We start from the raw sequence: 20077 nt of genomic DNA on the forward strand, positions 1-20077 counted from the left end.
ATACATTGCATGTTGAAATTGCACAGGCTACTAGTGAATAGGCTACTTGCAGAGAAACATAGTAAAAAAAATCTCAGTTTACCTACCTAATCTGCAGCAGTGAAACGAGCTTTTTTATATGTAACCCTGCTAAAGTCATATAAGATGATTTCATTATCATTTTGATTCAAACATTTTCTATAATAAAAAGGAAATCCCTTGATCGCTGATCAATCAATTCACTAGATTGTTATTAGCATGTAGGTGAAACTGCTCTCGAAACGTGCGGGTTTCTCTCACACCCTCTCATAACACATTTGGTTTGTTTAATTATTTTTAATTCGAGAATAAGGCCTATACATTATACATGATAACTTGTCACGTCAGACATTTGCAGCGTAGACCTGCATACAGCAGTATAGAACCATGGCTATGGCTAGTCGCGCTGCTGGGAGAAGAAGAAGACCACAGTCTGAACAGGGCATGTAGCCCTCCCTCTGTCTTTCTCTGTCTCTCTGCCATCTTGCAGGTAAAGTTGCCAAGGGTCCTGGGCTGAGAAATTGGCCAAACCCTCCCACAGTGGGATGTTTTCTCTGCTGCACTCTGGGCTGGTTTCTATTCAAATGTGGGTCAGGGGTGAGGAAGCCTAACGTCATAAGCTTGCAACATGGCGTCCCGAAGGCTGTGAGATGAGCAAGAGGATGGTAAAGAACGCTTGAGAACGACCCTACCGATGTAATAAGGTATTTAAAATGAATGATTTGTCTGTAAGGTGGATTGTAAATGCGTAACGGTGCTGCTTTCATGTCTGTTTTGGTTGGATCGGTTTTTTTCCCTGCTGCAAGCACCGCAAGGGTTTTCGGCGTTACGGTGATATTTTTTTTCTATGTCGTGCCAACAAAAAGGGGCTCCGCTGGTGTATATTCTCGCTGTACCAGCCTGCCTGGCAAGCCGAGAAATCCCACTTTATTGCTCGACCTTATCGCGGCCCCTTCTCGAAAACGCAAGGTAAATTGCTTGCAAATTTTGCGGCGTTTATTTTGGCGTCGTAGGTTTATAAGCAAGAGATGCCCCAGCCCCACAGGACGAGGGTGTACCTAATAATTACAAGGCTGGCAAAGCACATCGGGCGACAGAAAGGATCCACAAACTGCTCGTTGCAGCGCTTCACAGGAATGTGTTCACACTGAACCTCGTTTTATTAATGTTTTATACTCCAAAATGTTCAAGTGTTTACAAACATGTAGCCTAGGATAGTAATGAGCTGACGATCTCATTTAAATCGATCGCTCTCATGTGATCATAACACTGACTTTTGTCAAATAGCAGTACATTGCTCTTAATGTGTTAAATTAAACAGGACTGATTCTGTGGCTTTTACGCAATGTGTTTTGCGCAATGTTCCTTATAACCGTTACAGTCGATGCCTGTAGTGTAACCTGCATCTTTTATATGTAGGTTAAGTCACCTTTTTTTTAGTAGGGCTATCCTAATTAAAAATGATTTAAAAGGATTGACTTGCAAATATATCCAGTACAATGTAGACGCAGCTACTTTCTGGTTTAAAACGTTAAATTCTATCGATCCAGGAGATTGTTTGTGTCTTTATAGCCTATAGATGGGCTACTGCTATACATCGACCATCTTTGTGATCGGCCACCGTGTGAGTGTAACGTTACATTGTGACCAAAAACAGCTGTGCTTTATAGAAACAGTATTGCATGATATTAATTCCTGGTCGTAAATTATCGTTATGATTAAAAAAAAGAAATAAACACCCACATATTTGGTTATTAAACTCTAATTCAAACCAATCACAAATCTCTTTGTAGCTAATACAACAATGTATGTGTTCAGGTGTAAAGGCTGCTTGGCTTCTCAGGTGATTAGTGTTGTTAAAGTACAAAAGGCCATGGAGATAATAAGGCACAGGAATGTTAGTAATGTGGGTTCCCTGTTATTGTGTTTTTAGATCTATAGGTTTTACATAAGTTAGTTTCAAGGAAAAAAAATACACAGTGCACAAGATGTGCTTCTAATAAGACACTTGTATTCTGTAGTTAATGGAACTGGCATACCTGTTATACATGTTACAACAGTGTGTGAGGCAGTATTTTAGCCAGTTTTTGTAATAAATGTTTCTCAAATACATCCAGTGCTGTTGTCGGCATAAACTTGTAGGCATTCTGAAAAATGCAAGGTTCCACTGTTTTTGTAGATGCTGTGACATTTCCAGACTCTTGCCTTGGGGAAGTTTTGTCACAACCTTAGGGCAATATGGAGATAAATCCATCTATTTTTACAGCCTCTTATCCTGCTCAGAGTTGCAGGGTGCTGTAGCCTGTAATATGAAGATTGTAGGACTACATTTTGGCTGGTTACACCCACCCAGAAGTGTTGTTGATGTGCAGTTGCTCTGCAGCCAGCCTACAGTTTGGCCAAACAGTTAGCTGAATTGTGCTTTTCAGCAATAAAAGCACAAGAAGGATTGATGAGTTGCATCCAAATACATTTTACACTTCATATAGATAGTCAAATCTGCTGAGGCTTGTGATTAGGGCTCCTGTACTGACTTACGTGGTTGATGATGACAATGCTGCATCTGTAACCGCAATAAGCTTCAAAAGCTTAAAGTGTTTAGGTATACAAAAAAAAATATGGACTTGTGTGAGTTACATTTTAACTGACCACTCCTCTTTCAGATAGTAGATGAAGTATTACTCTGAAAATGTTTCATTTATGTTTATTTTTTATGTAGCAGATGTGTAACAAGCTAGCAGTGCCACCAAAACACACAACAGAGATGAGAGGGAAATACTGACCAAAAAGTGTAATAAAGTCACAAGCCTAACCAATGGCAAATTGTAGCTGTTAAATATACATTATACATATGCACATTTAGTAATAACTGTTGAACAAGTTAATTTAGGCCATTAAAATGACCAAGTCAAGTCAACTGATCAGTGTGAGTAGATTCATTGATTACTATGGACTACAAAGTGTGGCCTGAAGGGTATTTTGAGACCTGTGTGTGCCTCATGATCCTCATGATCGGCTGGTTGGTCTTGCCTCACCCTACTTGTCCCTTCCCCTTCTCAGCACACGCACTGTGTACATTGTGATCGTGGCTTACAGTGGCGTGTGTGTGGGCAGCACAATGCAGTAAGGCTGCTTAGGCTATATGTTCTGCTGACAGGTTAGACGAGGACTTATAGATTGTGCTTGGCTGTCGTGTCTGTACAGTCCCGTCTGTTCTGTGCTGCTTGTTTGAGGGCGGTTTGGTTCGTTCAGTGGCTAAAGTACCTCAGGGCAGGGTTGTTGTTGTTCCTTAAGAAGAAGAAACAGTCTGTGGAATGTAGTGCTGATAGCCAGAAGGTTATGCTGTGTTTAAAGTGTGTTGGGGGAGGAGGAGGAGGAGGGGTGGCAGCTCTGTAAAACCTTGGACCATACAGGATCTCTTCTTACCCAACATGCCCTCTGTCCTGAGCCACAGCATTAGGCTCCAGGTCATGTGGATCTGCTGCTTTTTACGGGGCGGGGGGGGGGGGGGGGGGGGGGGGGGGGGGGGGTTATCTCATCAACAAAGTTCATTCTCTCAAGACAGAGGTCAGTTGATCATACCAATCATATGTTCACTTGTTTAGTGAAGTGGTTGATTACCTCATTTTTGGCAAGGGTATGCAGTTGGAAGCAGCATGTGTGTGTGTGTGTGTGTGTGTGTGTGCCAGTTGCTAGCCAGTATTGCTGGTAGTCTCAGTGAAAGTCTCAGTGTCTCATATCAGTCTTTATTTAATTTGTCCAGGGGACACTTTTTTTAAATACAGCAACCAAGCCACAAAATACAATACAGTATGGAGACAGAATGTAGATGCACACATACATTAACCCATGACAGCAGAGATCTGGATACCTGGATTTGTTAATCTCAGAGTCAAGAAATCTTTTTTTTTATTAACAAAGAACACCCACAGATTTTTTGTTTTTTATTATTTAAATGTTGTATGTATGCATGTATACATTTTTCAACCTGAAATTGCTGAAAGCTAAAGCAAAAGATATTCAATAAGGCATTTGAAAGCAATTGCCTCTAATCAATGGATTCATCACTCAATTTGAGATTCAATAAAATGCTGTCAAACCAGAAAATAAGATAAGTCACATAAAATGTGCAGTGAACATTGATTATATTTACTTTTCTTTAAACGATAACCCTTCATGACAAAGTGAAACATACTTTGAGGTATTTTTGCAAATGTATTTGTCTTCTGGCATTGTGCTTTCAGTTTTATGCACATGACTGCTGAACTCTGCCTGCAGATACTATCATACCTGTAGCCATACTTAAATCTGGCATTCTGGCCTGTCCTGCCTGTCTTTTTAATTGGACATCTTGGCATGTTAAGTTGTTATGTAGGAAAAAAGGTTAAGACTCCTGCTACTACTTTATCATCTGATCTTCAGAAAAACCTTTAGTTTTGTTTTCACTGGTGTTAACCCTAACCCTGCTGCTAGAAAATCCTGAAATGCAAAAGGTGTTATTTAGACATGAGTTTTCTTTAGACCATTGCACAAATTCACGCAAATGGATCCATGGGTTTCGTTACAGGCTGAGTTGTGCACATGTAAGAGAATTCATGTGCTTGTGTGTGTGAATGTGAGAGAGTCTTGCCTGTTCTTCCCATGCTGCACAGCACTGGCACATCTGGGCTATGCTGCAACCATTGGCCCCCTCCGGTGATGAAATGGACGAGGCTCTTTTCATTCCACTGCACCCTGGGCAGGACTTGTTTGTCTGCAACATGGCTGAACTGCCTGCCAGGAAATGAGTCTTAATTGGATGTGTTCTATCCAGGCTAAGGACACTGTAATTCATGTACTTCCCCCTTCAGCCATGCAGCACCAGGGCCATGCACCTGTTCTTTAGCATTTGTATCCAACAATCCTGCAGTAAATTCATGTCTGTAAGACAGGACAGATCAGCCTTTTGTCTTAATGTTTTGAGCCTTTGTGATGCAGGACATCCCCACTGCAGCTTTTCTGAAGAGATTATAACCAGAATTGGATCAGTGTCCAGAATTCCAGCAGATCCTCTGCATCAGAGCTATTCAAACTTTTGCCATGGAGACATGAGTATTGGAAGGTTTTAATTTGAAGGAGCAGGTGTCTTCATTTTTTATTTCCCCCTCTATATTCTCTGTTGGAAAAAAACCCCCTGCACATTCTGCTTTCCATGGCACCACAGTACTGCACTAGATGCATCACTGTATCTAGTTACAGTTTAGATTACACAAAATTTTGGATTAAATTTATTTCGTGTTGGTGACATTGGATGTTTGCATACACAAAACTCTGTGTCAACTTTCTGTAGTAACCTGATTATGGAAACAGACCAGCAAAGTATCGCTGTGACACCAGTGTGGCTGGATAAAAAGCAAACATCACTTATGTAAAGTGCATGTAACCAATCCAAACTCCAGTTAAACTGAAATAAACATGCCAAACCTAATGCTCTGGGGGAAAAAATATTCTCCATTAATAATACACTAAATATATATGACAGCGTCAAATGTTACAATCACCAGGTTACTGCAGTGCATATAAACACATTCTCCAATTTCCTGCCTTAACCTGATTTGCGCCAGTAACCTGTGTTTGTGAGTGCATTTAAGCACAGTTAAGTGTGGACTGAAGTTTCTGAAAGTGTTTCTTAAAACTACAATCATTATCAAAACATTTGTGATAGGATTGCGGCATGTCCTCCGAAGCAGGAGATATCACACAAGTGAAAATAAATGTATAGAGAGGGCAGCCAAAAAGCACAGGCTTTTTGTTTTCATCTCCTCCTGTATTGTGAGCTGTACTGTCACTCACTCAAGAGAGAAGTGAAACTCAGATTATTGCAGTACCCACAACTCCTGCATGGATCAACCATATCCATGCAGCAGTGTCAGCCATGTTGAAATGGCTCAGTGGTGGTTGCTCAGTATTTGTATTTCAAACTGGCTTTGTACCATCCCCCTAGCCCCTCCCCCACTCCCTCTGCCCACAAGCATACTCTCTTGGTGTGTGTGTATTTAAGTGTGTACTGTGTGCGCTGTCTCTGTGAGTGCGTGTACACAGCAGTCCATTTGGTCGTGTACATGATTGGCTCTCTTTCTCTGTCTGCTTCAAAGCATCTTGACATGCACATCTGTCTCTTTTACCCATCATTCCCTGCATTATGTCCATCTATACAGTTTTACAAAGTCTGTGTATGTTGTTTAAAGGAATCACTGTGAAATATAACCCTGCAATAAAGCTTAGGTTGAATATTTTTTTAAATCCTACTCAGTCTTGTTTTCTATTGGTTGTTTAGCAGATGACCTTTCACAGTAGTAGGGTGTGTTTTGTTATTGCGCCACAGGACTTTGCCTCACCTCTGCCCTCTCTCCTGGCTCTCTACACTCTGTTCAGGAGATTAGTGCCACAGCCCACTGCTCTTTCAGTCACCTTTTCTACATGAACACTGACTCTAAAAGGTTTACTAGCTTGCTGTTTAATCCATAAACCAATCATGCAGGTCTCTGATGTAACCAGTTTAATTTAGAGGAGCCCGACATTAAGTAACTGCTGGGGACACTTTGACGCTCACTAGTTTAGTCCCAAATCAACACACGGATATGTTGTCCTGATCGTGTCCGTCAAGTCTGTGTAAACATTGCGGTCTGCTCATCTCCTCATCAGCAGGCTCCTGAAACAAGTCAAGGTTGAGGATAAGCGGTAGGATGCTGTGTTTTTAAAATGAGGTTTCCCCCTCTATCATTAAGCCACAGTCAGTTTTTGAAAAGGTTAACACTGCAGGCAAGGTAAGATGATCCTGTGCCTGTGCTTGAAGGGCAACATCTACCCCTATCTGTAGTCCAAGCCCAGAGCTGTCTGGTTGGTATGTGGTGCCATATTTGGACAGGGCAAGTATTGTTTCTCACAGCCCTCCTGACCAGCTATCTTGCCATCTCTCAACCTCCCTGCCAGCCTTTGTTGAGGACTTAAAAAACACGTATCCAACCCTGCAGGAAATGCTACTTTCCAATGACCTAACATTATACAGAATCAGAATCAGGAGCTTTATTACCAAATAGTGTTTTACACATATGAGGAATTTGCTTTGGTGATAAGGTGCTTCATTTAGACAGGTGACATAAATAAATGTAGAAATATATAAATATGGAATAAGCAAATGCAAGTTGTATAAGAATAATAAAAGAATAGAGAAAAAATAATAGAACTATTTTCAGAGAAAGAACAATGTGGCAGATATTTACATGTGCATTACTCCGGTTCGTGTTGTGCAGACGTATTGCAACGGAAGAGAATATTGTGTACATAAATATATAAATTGACAATAAAAAAAATATAGAACAGCAACGATTAGCAATTACAATATGTGCAATGTAAATGTGTAATGTCCAAATATGTGCAATACCTATGAACTATTCATCCTCCATACTGGAAACATCGTTCTGACTGTTCTAGTAGGGTCTTCCAAATTGTTTATCCATCCCTAACTTTACATTCTTACTGTGAGGCTCCGACGCTGTAACAGAACCTAGATATGGCATTAAAAATGTTTCTACAAAAGAGGGCCATGGAGGTGCAACGATGGTGCAGGCCTACCTGTCCCCTGTGGTATTAAGCCTGCTTTCCTGGGCAGCACCATTAGAAGGGGAGCTGGGCCTACACGTGTCCCACCCTCACTGCATATAGATCAGCCGTAATCCATTAGCGGCTCCCTGGAATCCAGCCGGCACAGCACAGCACTGGTGGGGCCCGGGGGAGAGGGTAGCCGTGTGGGTGATGGGGGGAGGAGAGAGAGAAAACGAGGGACGAGAAGAGGAGGGGGTGAAGGGAGGGCTTTTTTCCCCCTTCTCTACTTTGAGCCCAGCCCCCTTTTTATGCCTGCCTGCTGGAAAAGCCTCTAGAATCCCCCCACAAAGCCTGCAGAGGTGTGTGTGTATGTTGAGAGAGCCTTGACTGATATATGGCTTCCTGGCTGGCATCATAGCAGAGGCCCTTCTTTCTCTAGCAGCCCTCTTCTCCATTACTGCCTGCAGGGTTTAGTTCTGTCCACCTCTGTAGCACGCTCTGCCATTAACTGCAGATCTGGGTTATGTATTCCAGAATAGCTCATTATAATTCACGTTGGGGACAGAAAACTGTTCCGGGGATGTGTCTGCATGCCCGGTGAGAGGCTGGTGAGGGAAGGGGATAGAGAGAGAGGAGGAGAAGAGCAGAGGAAAGACGGGGGAGGGGAAGAAGTCCATGAGTAGAAGTGTCAAAGCAGAGGAGGCAAGCCCAGGCCTGGACATGAGAGAAATGCTCACACCAGCTGATTGTATCAGCTAGCCCGACTGTTCCAACAGAGCCAGCTATGTCCAGTTAACAATTTCCACCTCATTGTTCTTGAACGATGTTCAGTGTTGCCTTTAATAAACTGTTTTTGCAGCGGTGTGTTGACCTTACAATCCAGATCTGACAAATTTGCTTCATATATTATCACCTTCAATGGCAGTTTGTGGTTTTCATCTGTGTTAGTAGTAATTGTAGAGCTTAATTGTAGGGCTGTGGCCAGTATACCCAAGGCTTTCTTTAAGAATTTTGTGAAGCATGTAATTATTGTGCAAATGTCAGATTCCTTGATGAAGCATACAGATCCAACACAGGCTGCTAAACCTGATTTAAAACTGAATTGACTGGTTGGTGAACAGATGAAGCAAAATTTGTGGGGATGCTGAACTACATTCTTTATCTGTGTGCAGTTGTTATTTGGTTAGAATACAGTGAAGTTTTTGAAACACGAGAACGGGCAGTACCAGCTGCCCTTGGTTCTGTGATTTGAGAAACAGCTTTGGGCTGATGCATTCTTTTGAATTTCAGCCTTCAGATGAACCCTTTTCCAGAGGGGGTTTTGATAAACAGAGTTCAGTCGTATGTCTTTGCATTCAAGCTTGGCGCTTCTGTCACTCTGAGTATTGGAACCACTCCATTCTTTGCTGCTGCATCTTTATGAAACATGATTTTCACTAAATCTCTAGGTTGGCACTAGGTCTATATGGCATGTATTTACATGCATGCTTGAGTTAAGCATTTCTCTGCATTACTGCGTAATCTCCTGCAATACAGTATAACCTGCTCTGATCAGGGGCATTAAAGATGTGTGTCCATTTTCCCAGCATGTCCAGGGCTCAGAGAACACGTTACACATAAGTCAAGGACAGACTCTGCTGCTACAACTTAAGCACATTACTGCTGTTACCATCACGCTTGAGCAGTGGACAGGTTCTTTGCATCTATTGCATTGAATTGCTTTTAACAAAATTTGTGTTTTTTGTTCAGTCAGATTGTAAATAGAGCATCGTGTTATGTAGTAGGTCATCAGTATGTAGTTTAACACTGAATTAAATTCATCTGTCCTAATTCCATAAATGAGTCCCTCTCTGGAGGATCAGGTGTTGCTGCCCTTGTCTTTGAGCCACCCCTCCCCCCCCCCCTTTCTGCCCCAGCTCCTGTGTAGTTTTACCTGCTCAGGTGTCACCTAATCCCTCCTCCTGGCCCTGCTGTGTCACTGACCCCCACCCGCAGACAATGGGGCAGGGCTGACATTACCATGACCTAATGGAGACTCGAGGGAGCCGATTCTCCAAAGAGGGCACCCCACCGAAACTAGAGTTACTCCACAGAGATAAGGAAGAGAAGCTGAGGCACCTTAGAAAAGTAGTTACTTCACCCTTTCTTCTTCTCCACCCCTTTGGCTTTTGTGTAAGAACAGTGGCAATGTGTACAATCAGAACTTGATCCATGTAGGGTTGCAATTTGTTTAAAAGGAAGACGAGAGGGAGGGAAGGGTTCCAGTTTCTAAGCTCGCTGTGTGATTATGTGGCACGCTGTGCTAACAGTTTGCTAATTTCCCCATGAGAGCTAAAGGTTGAGATTGATGTACTCACAGTGGGAGTCAAAACACATGCAGTGTAATTGTTAGATATGTCAGACATGCAAGCACTGTAACTGTCCTAATCCCAGTGAAGGCTGCAATAAACTAAAGATTAAACCCAACTTGTGCAAAAACATACTGCTTTTGAACAATGCAAGCCCTCAGGGTTTTCCCCAGGTTGTTAGAAGGCTTAGGTGCTTTGAAGGTTTTAAACTATGCAATTTGATATAATTTTGGACCATTGTTATTACAACACCCAAAAAGCTTAAAGACAAAATTTGAAAAATTTAAAAAATTTAAAAAAGGTTAGTTATGTACACACCTGAACCAGCTGATGATCAAGCCCTAACCGAACAGCAAGGGCCAGTGAGTTGTATGTGTGTTCTAAACACAATTAGCATGTTTCTACTATTGTTGGGTTATTGATTTATTTTCCACTGCTTGGAGCCTATAAACTGATGACGATTACAGCGGCGCGTATGGTAGATAGGCTTATGGACTTGCAGTGTATGGAACATTTTAAATTTATAACACCGGCATAGTACCTAAGCAGTTATCATTGCGCATTAGCAAACAACCAGTTCCGGCCCGACATTCAAACTGAGTGACTGGTCAAGGATTACTTTCACTGGCGAAATTGCGTGCTACTTTCTAATATGTAATGGCAGGGAAAATCCTGGCTGTTATACCGCTAAGCCTGTGCATGCTGCATTTTTTTACTTTTTATAAATTGCCATCTCGAGTGTGGAAACATTTTGTGTGCTCTGTTGAAGACCACTACTTTTCTATCATGTCTTTTACTGTGGCTTGCACACTGTATTGAACAACCTGTCATGGTATCTAGAACTTCCTCTACGATGTAAAACTAAGAACCTCTTTCATTTCTTTCTTTCAGCTTCAGGTGGTGCACGTGTAGGAAGAGAGAGAGAGAGAGAGAGAGAGAGAGAGAGTGAGTGAAGGAAAGAAGGAAGGAAGGTGGAAATGGAACTGCCAAATCATGCCAAACAACTGCTGCTGCAACTCAACCAGCAGAGAGCCAAGGGCTTCCTGTGTGATGTCATCATCGTGGTGGAGAATGCACTCTTCCGTGCCCACAAAAACATCCTGGCGGCAAGCAGCATTTACTTCAAATCTTTGGTCCTCCACGATAACCTCATTAACCTTGACACAGAGATGGTTAACCCCTCTGTATTCAGACAAGTTCTGGACTTCATTTACACTGGGAAGCTCCTGTCCTCATCGGACCAGAGCAGTGAGCAGAACTTCAGTGCCCTCTTAACTGCAGCTAGCTACCTCCAGCTCCATGACCTCGCTGCTCTGTGCAGAAAGAAGCTCAAGCGCAGTGGTGGGAAACCCCTGCCAGGCAAACCCTCTACTCCAGGTCCCCTTAGCCGCTTACGCCTCAACAACCAGCGCCTTTCCTCTTCTACCCCTGCTGGCCCCATCAACCACTATCCTCCGACCCCTTCTGATGCCGACCAGCCACAGCCAGATGAAGGAATTCGAGACAAGCTCTCAGATGACGAAATGTTTGTTGGCAGCTCTGGAAGGAATGGGAATGGGGGGAATGGCAGCAGTAATGGTCATCTCAGTAGTGGAGGAAGTGCCGGGGAGCCAGACCTTGGACTAGACTTGTCAAAGAAGAGCCCTCCCTCTGCGGGCACAGCCACTGATGCCCTCAGCCCACACAGCAACTCCCAAGAATCCCCTCAATCTGCCTCAGTATCCACAACCAACAGTGCCTCACTGGATGACTCCTCTACCACCCTACCAGGTGTAGACATCTGTGGCTCAGAGACCATGGAGCTCAACTCCTCCTCTAAAGCCTCAGAGGAAACTCAATGCCAGACTGATGGTCCCCCACCTCAGAAGAAATCCCGGCAGGGTGCTCGCAAGAACGAATGGCCTAAAAGAGAGGCATCAGGGTTGAAGTCTGAAGATCATGACAGGCCGCTCGTTAATGGGGTGATAGTGGGTCCTAAAGATGGCCGTTCCACTGGGGTTGGAGGGGGCAGTGGAAGCAGCTTTGCTTCTGACCAGTCCTTCCAGTGTAAAGATGAAGAAGAAGGCGGAGAGAATGGCCAGGACCATAGTGATGAGAGTGGGCAAAGTGACGGAGAGAGTGCAGGAGGTGGGGGAGGAACAGGAGGCGGACACCAAAGCGCCAACTACGTGTACCGGCAGGAAGGTTTTGAGCCAGCATTCGGAGACAACCTCTATGTGTGCATTCCCTGTGGTAAGGGCTTTCCCAGTTCTGAGCAGCTCAATGCTCACGTGGAGACGCACACTGAAGATGAGCTCTACATCAAAGAGGAAGGAGGGACCTTCGTGAAAGAGGAAGACGAGGAAGAGGCAGAGGACCTCTCTGCCCCTGTTGGCCCTTCAAGCTTTGGCTCTGAAACACGTCCATTCAAGTGTACAGTCTGCAGTAAGAGCTACAAAGACCCAGCAACTCTGAGACAACATGAAAAGAGCCACTGGCTGACCAGACCTTTCCCCTGCAACATCTGTGGCAAAATGTTCACCCAGAGGGGCACCATGACACGCCACATGCGCAGCCACCTTGGTCTAAAGCCATTTGCATGTGAAGAGTGTGGCATGCGCTTCACACGCCAGTACCGTCTGACCGAGCACATGCGTGTACACTCTGGGGAGAAGCCGTATGAATGCCAGCTATGTGGAGGGAAGTTTACCCAGCAGCGCAACCTCATCAGTCACCTGAGAATGCACACCTCACCCTCCTAGAAATGCATCAAGCCAAAGAACTCTGGGAATAGAAAAAAAGAAACATGTCTCTACCCTTTTCACATCTCAACAGCAAAGAAACGCACATGCACACATTCACATGCAAACACACACAGTTAAACATATTAATTCCAGTTTACTACACCCTGGCTAAGTGAAAGATGTAGCTGTTAGCCAACATTGGGCTCTTGGTGACGGTGGGATCTTGTTGATGCAAGGATCATGTCATCATTTATGTCATTGACGTCTGCTCACCTCTCAGGAGTTCTAGAGGGACAATTACTCCTGTCTCTCTCCAAAGTCACAAAGCCATGGTGGAGTGGCATGACTTCTGGCCTGCGTTGCAAGTCTGTCAAATGTGAATGTGGGTACTGAAATAATGTCAAGTCCCCTCACCTCATACCCCTCAGCAGCCTTTCTCCTTTCTACCTTTGAGCATTGTTGTTCCTCAAACTGATAACTCATGAGTCCCCCTCATTACTGCTACAGTGCTATTTTGACCAAAAACCCGTGCAAACATTACTGGCAATAATTCAGCAAAAAGATTATTTCTACCCTTACAGCTTTATATCCATTGTTACATTGGTAACATCTGTGTGTAAGGGGGGGGGGGTGGTAACTGGGTTTGGGACCATCTCCATGCTTTAAATGAAAGTCCTGAAAGAAGGTTCATGTTGGGATGACATTTGGATTAAGTTTTAGTTCTACAGACTACAAATACTCAAAGTCCTCACTACAGCTGTTCACAGTAATATAGAGAAATTTTCATTGTTTTCGGTTTTGCCTGCTAGTGCTCCCAGGAATGAACCCTGGTTTGAAAGATGAACCCCTTGAGGTACTTGTTTTACTTAAAGAACTTGTAATGTTTCAGTGAATGTTTAAACTGGAAGGTCTTGGGGTTTTTCTTGTGGAGGGGTGGGATTTAGGTTGGGTTGGGGTGGGGTGGGTGGGGTAGTTTGATTGGGGCAAGAAGATGGTGTTTTAGACTGAACGTGTTCAGTGGGTACGTTTTATTTTTTTGTCTGTATAGCTTTTCTCCCCTCAGAAAAAGAAGTCTATTTATATAGGCTTGTGACCTCGCTACCTCTGATTACTCTTACGAACTCTGTTGATTAGTTGAAAGTTTCTATGTAATTAATTGTAAAAAGTGTGTAGATTATGGTAACTTTTCACCTAATGCTTTAACCTGCCCATCTCTCAACACAGGTTTTTAATGCTCATAGATTTTACACATTAATATTGTTTTTAGCTGTTGTTTTTACTTGTCAAATATAGCTTTTTTTGGTGCCCTGCTCATTGTGGCCCCACCTCAAAGTGTACTGTAGCTTCCTGTATGGAGCAAATAGTGGTTAGTTAGTGTAGATGTATAGTGTTCCAAAGATCTTATGAATGTTGAGGAGAACAGAGCTAACTAACAAACATTGCTAGACAAGTTCATAACCAAAGTCTTTAAAAAGATGTACTTAAGATATATAGCATACTAAATTATTTCACTTTTGATTTCTATTTGCTGTATAAAACAAATTATGAATTATATTCTAAGTCCATACAAAGAAATCTGCTCTTTTGATGGAGTTTTGGCCAATGTCTCTGATACTGAGGAAGGTTCTTGTGGTTCGCAAGGAAAGCTTGTGCTGATTGGTGGGCTGGTATAATAAAAACTTACCACCTAACGAAAATGGTAACGTTTAAAAACATGTTCCTGAACGTGTTTTTTTTTGTTTGTTTGTTTGTTTGTTTCTTTTTGTTTGTATCCAGAGTCCTTATCACTTTATATTCCCTGACTTTAAAAACAGGACTTGATGACATTATATGTGTTCTGTTCAGACCAAAAAAAGAAAAAGGAAAAAAAAGATAGGAATTATAATCAGAATTTTAATGTGAAGTTCAAGTTGCTTGTTTTTTTTGAGCCAGACTTGTGAAAACTTGTAATAAGAAGGGAGAAGCAATGATGCACTGGACAGTTGGACAACTCATTGGTTTCCCGCAGCATCCTTTTGTTTCTGATTGTATTCCATTGTATCACAGAATGACTTTAAATTATTTTAAACCTCTAAAGCTTTACCTCATCATAAACCACCATAAGTTGGGAGTGGCCCCTCTGTTGTCTGTGGGTTTCACTGAAACCTGTCCAGTGTATCTACTCTTAACAGTTACACTGTGGAGCATGAACCTTCACTACAAGTTTTTGGAATAGGCATTCCTCTATTATGTAGGTTTAACGGTCTTTTCAATTTTTTTTTTTTATTCCTCTTTCGTCCTCATGTTATGGTCTGTGAAATGTTTGTTATCATAGGGATGCAGCTACAGTTACACATACATCACTACCGTTTTAAGGTACCTGCGTCCTGGACTCCCAGAATTGTTACTTGGTTATGTTGGATGTTGGTGTCTTGCTGTTAAGCAGTTGCTGTTTAGTGATTGCATGGTACATCTATGAATTTTTCACACTCCCCACCCCCCTACCACAAACATGTTATTTGTTGCCTCCATTGTTGCTTGTGACCTCTTCTAGCTTAAGAGGGAGTCCACAATGCATTGCCTTCAAACGTTATTGTACTTGTCAGCACTTACTGCAGTACAGCAAAATGTCTGTCATGCAAAAGGTGTTTTTGTACAACAAGATCTCTAGCCATCTCTGCAAAAGACTTTGCAGCTGCATTCGAATGCTTGCTTGTTTGAAATAACAAAGAAAAAAAAAACTACGAACTCCAAACTGTGACCATACTACTACTACTATTATTATTATTATTATTATTACTACTACTACTACTACTATTCAAATACTTCAGGGATTGTTCTGCATCTGTGAATGCAGACTCTCAGCTACATTTGTAAGACATAGTATTGTATCGATTTCTCTGTATTTTAATCATGGGAAAAGCAAAACACTAGTTTCATATTTAAGACAAACGGGGGGTACTTTTTCAACTAACACAAAGAGCCTTGACAAAGGCGAGGCAGCTCGAAACAAGTCTACATTTTAGTTAGTAACACAGTATGTTCAGAAATAGTTGCAAAGTTGTACAAAGAACTAAGAAGAAAAAAAAAGCTCATACCCAAATCCACAAACTATTTTTTAAACCAAAGCACATTTGAATGATTATGGAACCATGTGTGGCTCTAAAAAAGAAACATATGTATTTATCTCATTGTTTACATGAACTTTTACAGTTTTACAGACCTCAGTTGAGGCTCGGCCAGCCAGAGAGGTGGTTTTGTGTGTATTTTAAATTTTTTTTAAAGATGCTTTTCCACAGAGGTTGCTGCCATAACAAAAACATAGCGTCAAACATGGGTTGAACTGCTGCATATTCAGTTAATGGGAGGGGTGCGTGGTTTAGGGGTATCCCCCTCCCCCTTCTACCAGCTGGCTTTGGGGTGACCCTGCGCCCCAGTCCCCCCTGCCCTCTGGCCTGTCTTCAGATGGGACCGCAGAAATGGGGTGCGTCCTTGACGTATTAATCAAAAGGCATTGTTAGTCAGGGTCTTTAGCTCAATGTTGTGTCTCTGTGTTTACCCAAATGCACTTGAGGACGACCTCGGCTGATTGGGTCTCTTAATATGTAGGAGTGGGTGGGTGATGCTTGAATGGTTAGGGTTGTTTTAGTAACATGGTACATCTCTTATGCTGGCGGTTCTTGAAACCTATCTGGGGAATGTAGCTTTGATTTGTTCACTGCATGTAAACAGGCTTATCTGGTAGTCTTAACTGTGAATGTTATTGTGTTTTTTTTTTTGTGTTTTCTTTTTTTAGCTGCCTGTGTTCTGTGGGTAAAAGCAGCACAAACCTCTGGCTGGCCGGGCCTCATACAAAGTTGGTGCAAACACTTATTGACAGTGTTCTTTTTTTATCAAATGTCTATTGTCAGTGATGAATGTATTTATTTCTGGTCCTGCCCTCACCTCTGCAAAGAATATGCTCAGTGTGTGAGACTGAGGTGGTGGCAGGACCCCCTTTTTTTGTTTTGAGGATTTCAAGCTGAGAATCAAAACTAAGACACAGAACATAGCCATTAACCACAATCTGTGAGGTTGACTTTTTTTGTGGGAGAACTGATTTATTTTTTTCCCAATTCAAAAATGGTCTATGGCATGTAATATCTCTTTCTCAGTTCCACCTGACAGTCTGTAGGGTTTTTATTTCATGTGATTCACTGTGGGTGTTTTTGCCCATGTGTTCTCGAGTTCTCACTGAATGACTGCGCACCAGGGGAGTTGAACTTTAACCCCTTGTGTGTGTCTGTGGACACAGGCGGGACACTGTGACCTGCCTGTGCAGAAAGGAGGCTACTGTATCTTTTCAAGCTTGCTCTCCCTGGGTGCTGCCATTAAAAACAAAAACCAAAAAAACCATTCACACAGCAGAAACATGCACATTATCATTGCTTCTCTCCGCTGAACGGTAGTGTTCATGTGACTATTGTTACATTTCTTGTCTTAAACCACTTGCCACTTCTTCCATCTCTTTTACATGACGTTTATGTTTTTAGTGTCTGATAGTTCTACATTTATTTTAGAAACGTTGGGTGAGATAGCTTTACTAAGTGCACTTTGTATGTTTTTCAAAGCCTCTGGAAAGATCCGGGCGCTCAAGTATCAGTTTCCGTTTAACTGGCGGTTTATTCTTTTGTCTTTCTCTTCTTACCTCATCATTGTTCCTGTGTCAATGCTGAAATATCATATCATTATGCAGTGTTACAAAAGCTTTAAAAATGAATATACAAAGCAGGAAATGCCAACCGAGAGACTGGACTCTGCTCTACGCATTCAAGTTTCCATCTCATTTCATGGTATTATTGTTGTTACACATTGTACGGTTTTTACTATTAAGTTTCTCTCCAGGCATTTTGTAAAGTAGTGGGGCTGGTCTTTCCAGTTATTATGGAGGTGATCCTTCTTACCTTGGCAGGCTAAACCAAAGCCAGTTTTAAAATGGCCTCCAGTGCCATTAAAGCATGTCTTAAGCTTTACTGTTCCGTGCTTTATCTCGGATACACCTGACCCCCTGCTTTAGCTCTTTGACCCTCTGTAATCTATCTTACTGCACAGGTGACTGTATCATCAGCTCTGCTGCATTTTGCATTTCACATGAGTATTTACTGTACATCCAGTGATGTAGTGCAGTAGTGAGTGACAAACAGAAAACACCAATTTACCTCAAAACTCTGTGTTTACATGTGCTATCTTGCCATTACATCTCAGCATTTATACTTTTTTTTTTTTTTTTTTTTTTTTTTGCCGTCCATCTGTAACCAAAATATGCTTTTTGAAATGGAGTTTGTTGCAGCATAATTTTATATGTACCATTAATTTACCTAGTTTTTTCAAACTTAATTCGCAAAGGCACAGTGTCACCATGATGTGCACTACATTAATGGAAAAACATAATTAGCTGCTAAAAAGATATTACTTGAAGAGTTGATTAGTGGACCGGCCCATGAAGTGCGTGTATCATGCTTCCTCTCCGGTTTTCTTCAGGAAGAGCTTCTCAATAATGTATCAGGATCTGTGGGCTGAGAGCCTCTGAAATGGACATGTAGGGTATTTGCTGATGAATAATTAAAGGCAGAGAAGCCCTCCCCCTTGGCAAACACATTTCACATGCAAAGGTGTACACATCCAGGTGCACTTTTGCTGGCATGCATGCATGTACACCTCCACTCAAGCAAATGCAGATGCCACCGTCTAGACTTCAAACACAGCCTAACATGCACACACCAGTATTTAAGTGGTGAGATTCTGTGAACCTTTTGTGGCTTTTGGCAGCACCCAGGCTGGGCTCTCTCTTTATCTCCACTCCTCAGAGAGCTCGTATTCAGGTCAGAGCCACCGCTGTGCATAGCGATGGGGCTCGCAAACTCAAAGTGTCATAAAAGTGTAATACAGCTGACCTCAGCACTCACAACCTTGCAGTCTTAATGTACAGCAGTGAGGAAAAATAAACTGTTATTTTATGATCTTTTCATTAAAAGCTTGATTGAAAACCAACTCTGTGTTTGACTTGTCTGAGTTTTGTGTTCTTTGGTGTAAGGGATCCTGTTTTGTAGATGATATCTAATGGATAATGTCTCCCAACTCACAGGTCACATTTCTTTCTTTCTTTCTTCTTTCTCAGTTCAGTTATTGCTACCCTGCGCGCTTTGACTCGGGGGTTCATTTTTGTACATTCTATGAATATGCCTCAGTGACACATGTTATGTTTTGGTGTGCAAGTATACTTAATTCCTGTGAAATGAAAACTCGTTTGTGGTTTTCTTCATAGACAAAAGATACAATGCTAACATGCACAGGGACATATGAAGTCTCTGGCCTCTTTGTACCTCATTGCCTTATGATGCCTCAAACTCCTGAATCATTGGATTAGTGATGCTTTATATGTTTGCTACCAGGTGACCAGTATTTTTCAATCATATGCAAGTGTACAGTACAAGTGTTTTAGGCCTTTATTAACTGTCTCTTTTACTCTCCTGATAATACCAACACTGATTGCTGCACAAAAACTTCCTCCTCACATCATTTAAGGTTTAGTATTATCTTGCTAAGCTCATGTTCATGTACATTTCTGTATCTGATTTGTTCACTGAGTGTATGATGATTAGCTCTCGGCAGATTCCTCATCACTGCTTGGACTGGTGGTCCAGTGGATAGTACTGTGGCCTCAAAGCAAGAAGGTCTTGGCTTCAAACCCCGGTTGCCCTGTGTGAAGTTTGCATGTTCTCCCCGTGTCTGCGTGGGTTCTCTCTCACCATCCAAAGACATACAGGCTAGGTTAATTGATGTCTCTAAAATTGTCCTTAGGTGTGAGTGTGAGTGGTTGTTTGTCCATGTGTGGTCCTGTGATGGATTGGCAACCTGTCCAGGGTGTACCCCGCCTTTCGCCCGATGTCAGCTGGGATTGGCTCCAGCCCCCCGTGACCCGGTGGGGCAGTGGTTAGCACTGTTGCCTCACAGCAAGAGGGAATCAATGAAATAAATGTTGGTCGATCTATTTGTCAGCCTGTCCAGCATGTACATTTGACCATAATAATGAAAAACAAATAGGAGAGTGGTGTCAATCTTCTTCTCTAACTCTCAGCGTAAGGCAAAAATGACATCTTACATTTTCCCAAAATGTCAGATTCCGCCTCAGTGTCTCGTTCTTATGTTCCTTTTGATGCCCAGGCAGGAATGCCCTTAGCTGTGGGCCGCTGGGCTGACCCTCACTTAAAGTAAACACACACTTGCATAGATCACACATACGCATCCACACGCCCTCCTCATGTATGTAGCTGATCTCCTTTAACATTCTTGTCTGCTTTATGTAGGTGTATTTCACTGCCATCTTTCCATTATGTGTTTCTTCTGTTGTTTTCTTGTCCCTAATTTTGAGTCTATAATTTCACT

General features: G+C 42.4%; 1 protein-coding gene across 1 annotated transcript; it reads left to right on the forward strand.

Annotated features, from left to right (window-relative positions):
• Positions 1-327: 327 nt before the first annotated feature.
• hic2 (hypermethylated in cancer 2) lies at positions 328-13601 on the forward strand. The gene is made up of 2 exons (XM_038704515.1): positions 328-722; positions 10842-13601. The coding sequence occupies exon 2, from the start codon at positions 10928-10930 to the stop codon at positions 12689-12691; it is 1764 nt and encodes a 587-aa protein (XP_038560443.1). The 5' UTR covers positions 328-722; positions 10842-10927; the 3' UTR covers positions 12692-13601.
• Positions 13602-20077: the final 6476 nt, after the last annotated feature.

This window comes from Micropterus salmoides, unplaced genomic scaffold (assembly GCF_014851395.1).
Source record: "Micropterus salmoides isolate LMB-PRFRI ecotype aquatic unplaced genomic scaffold, ASM1485139v1 Ms_hic_scaffold_7, whole genome shotgun sequence".
Lineage (NCBI taxonomy): Eukaryota > Metazoa > Chordata > Actinopteri > Centrarchiformes > Centrarchidae > Micropterus > Micropterus salmoides.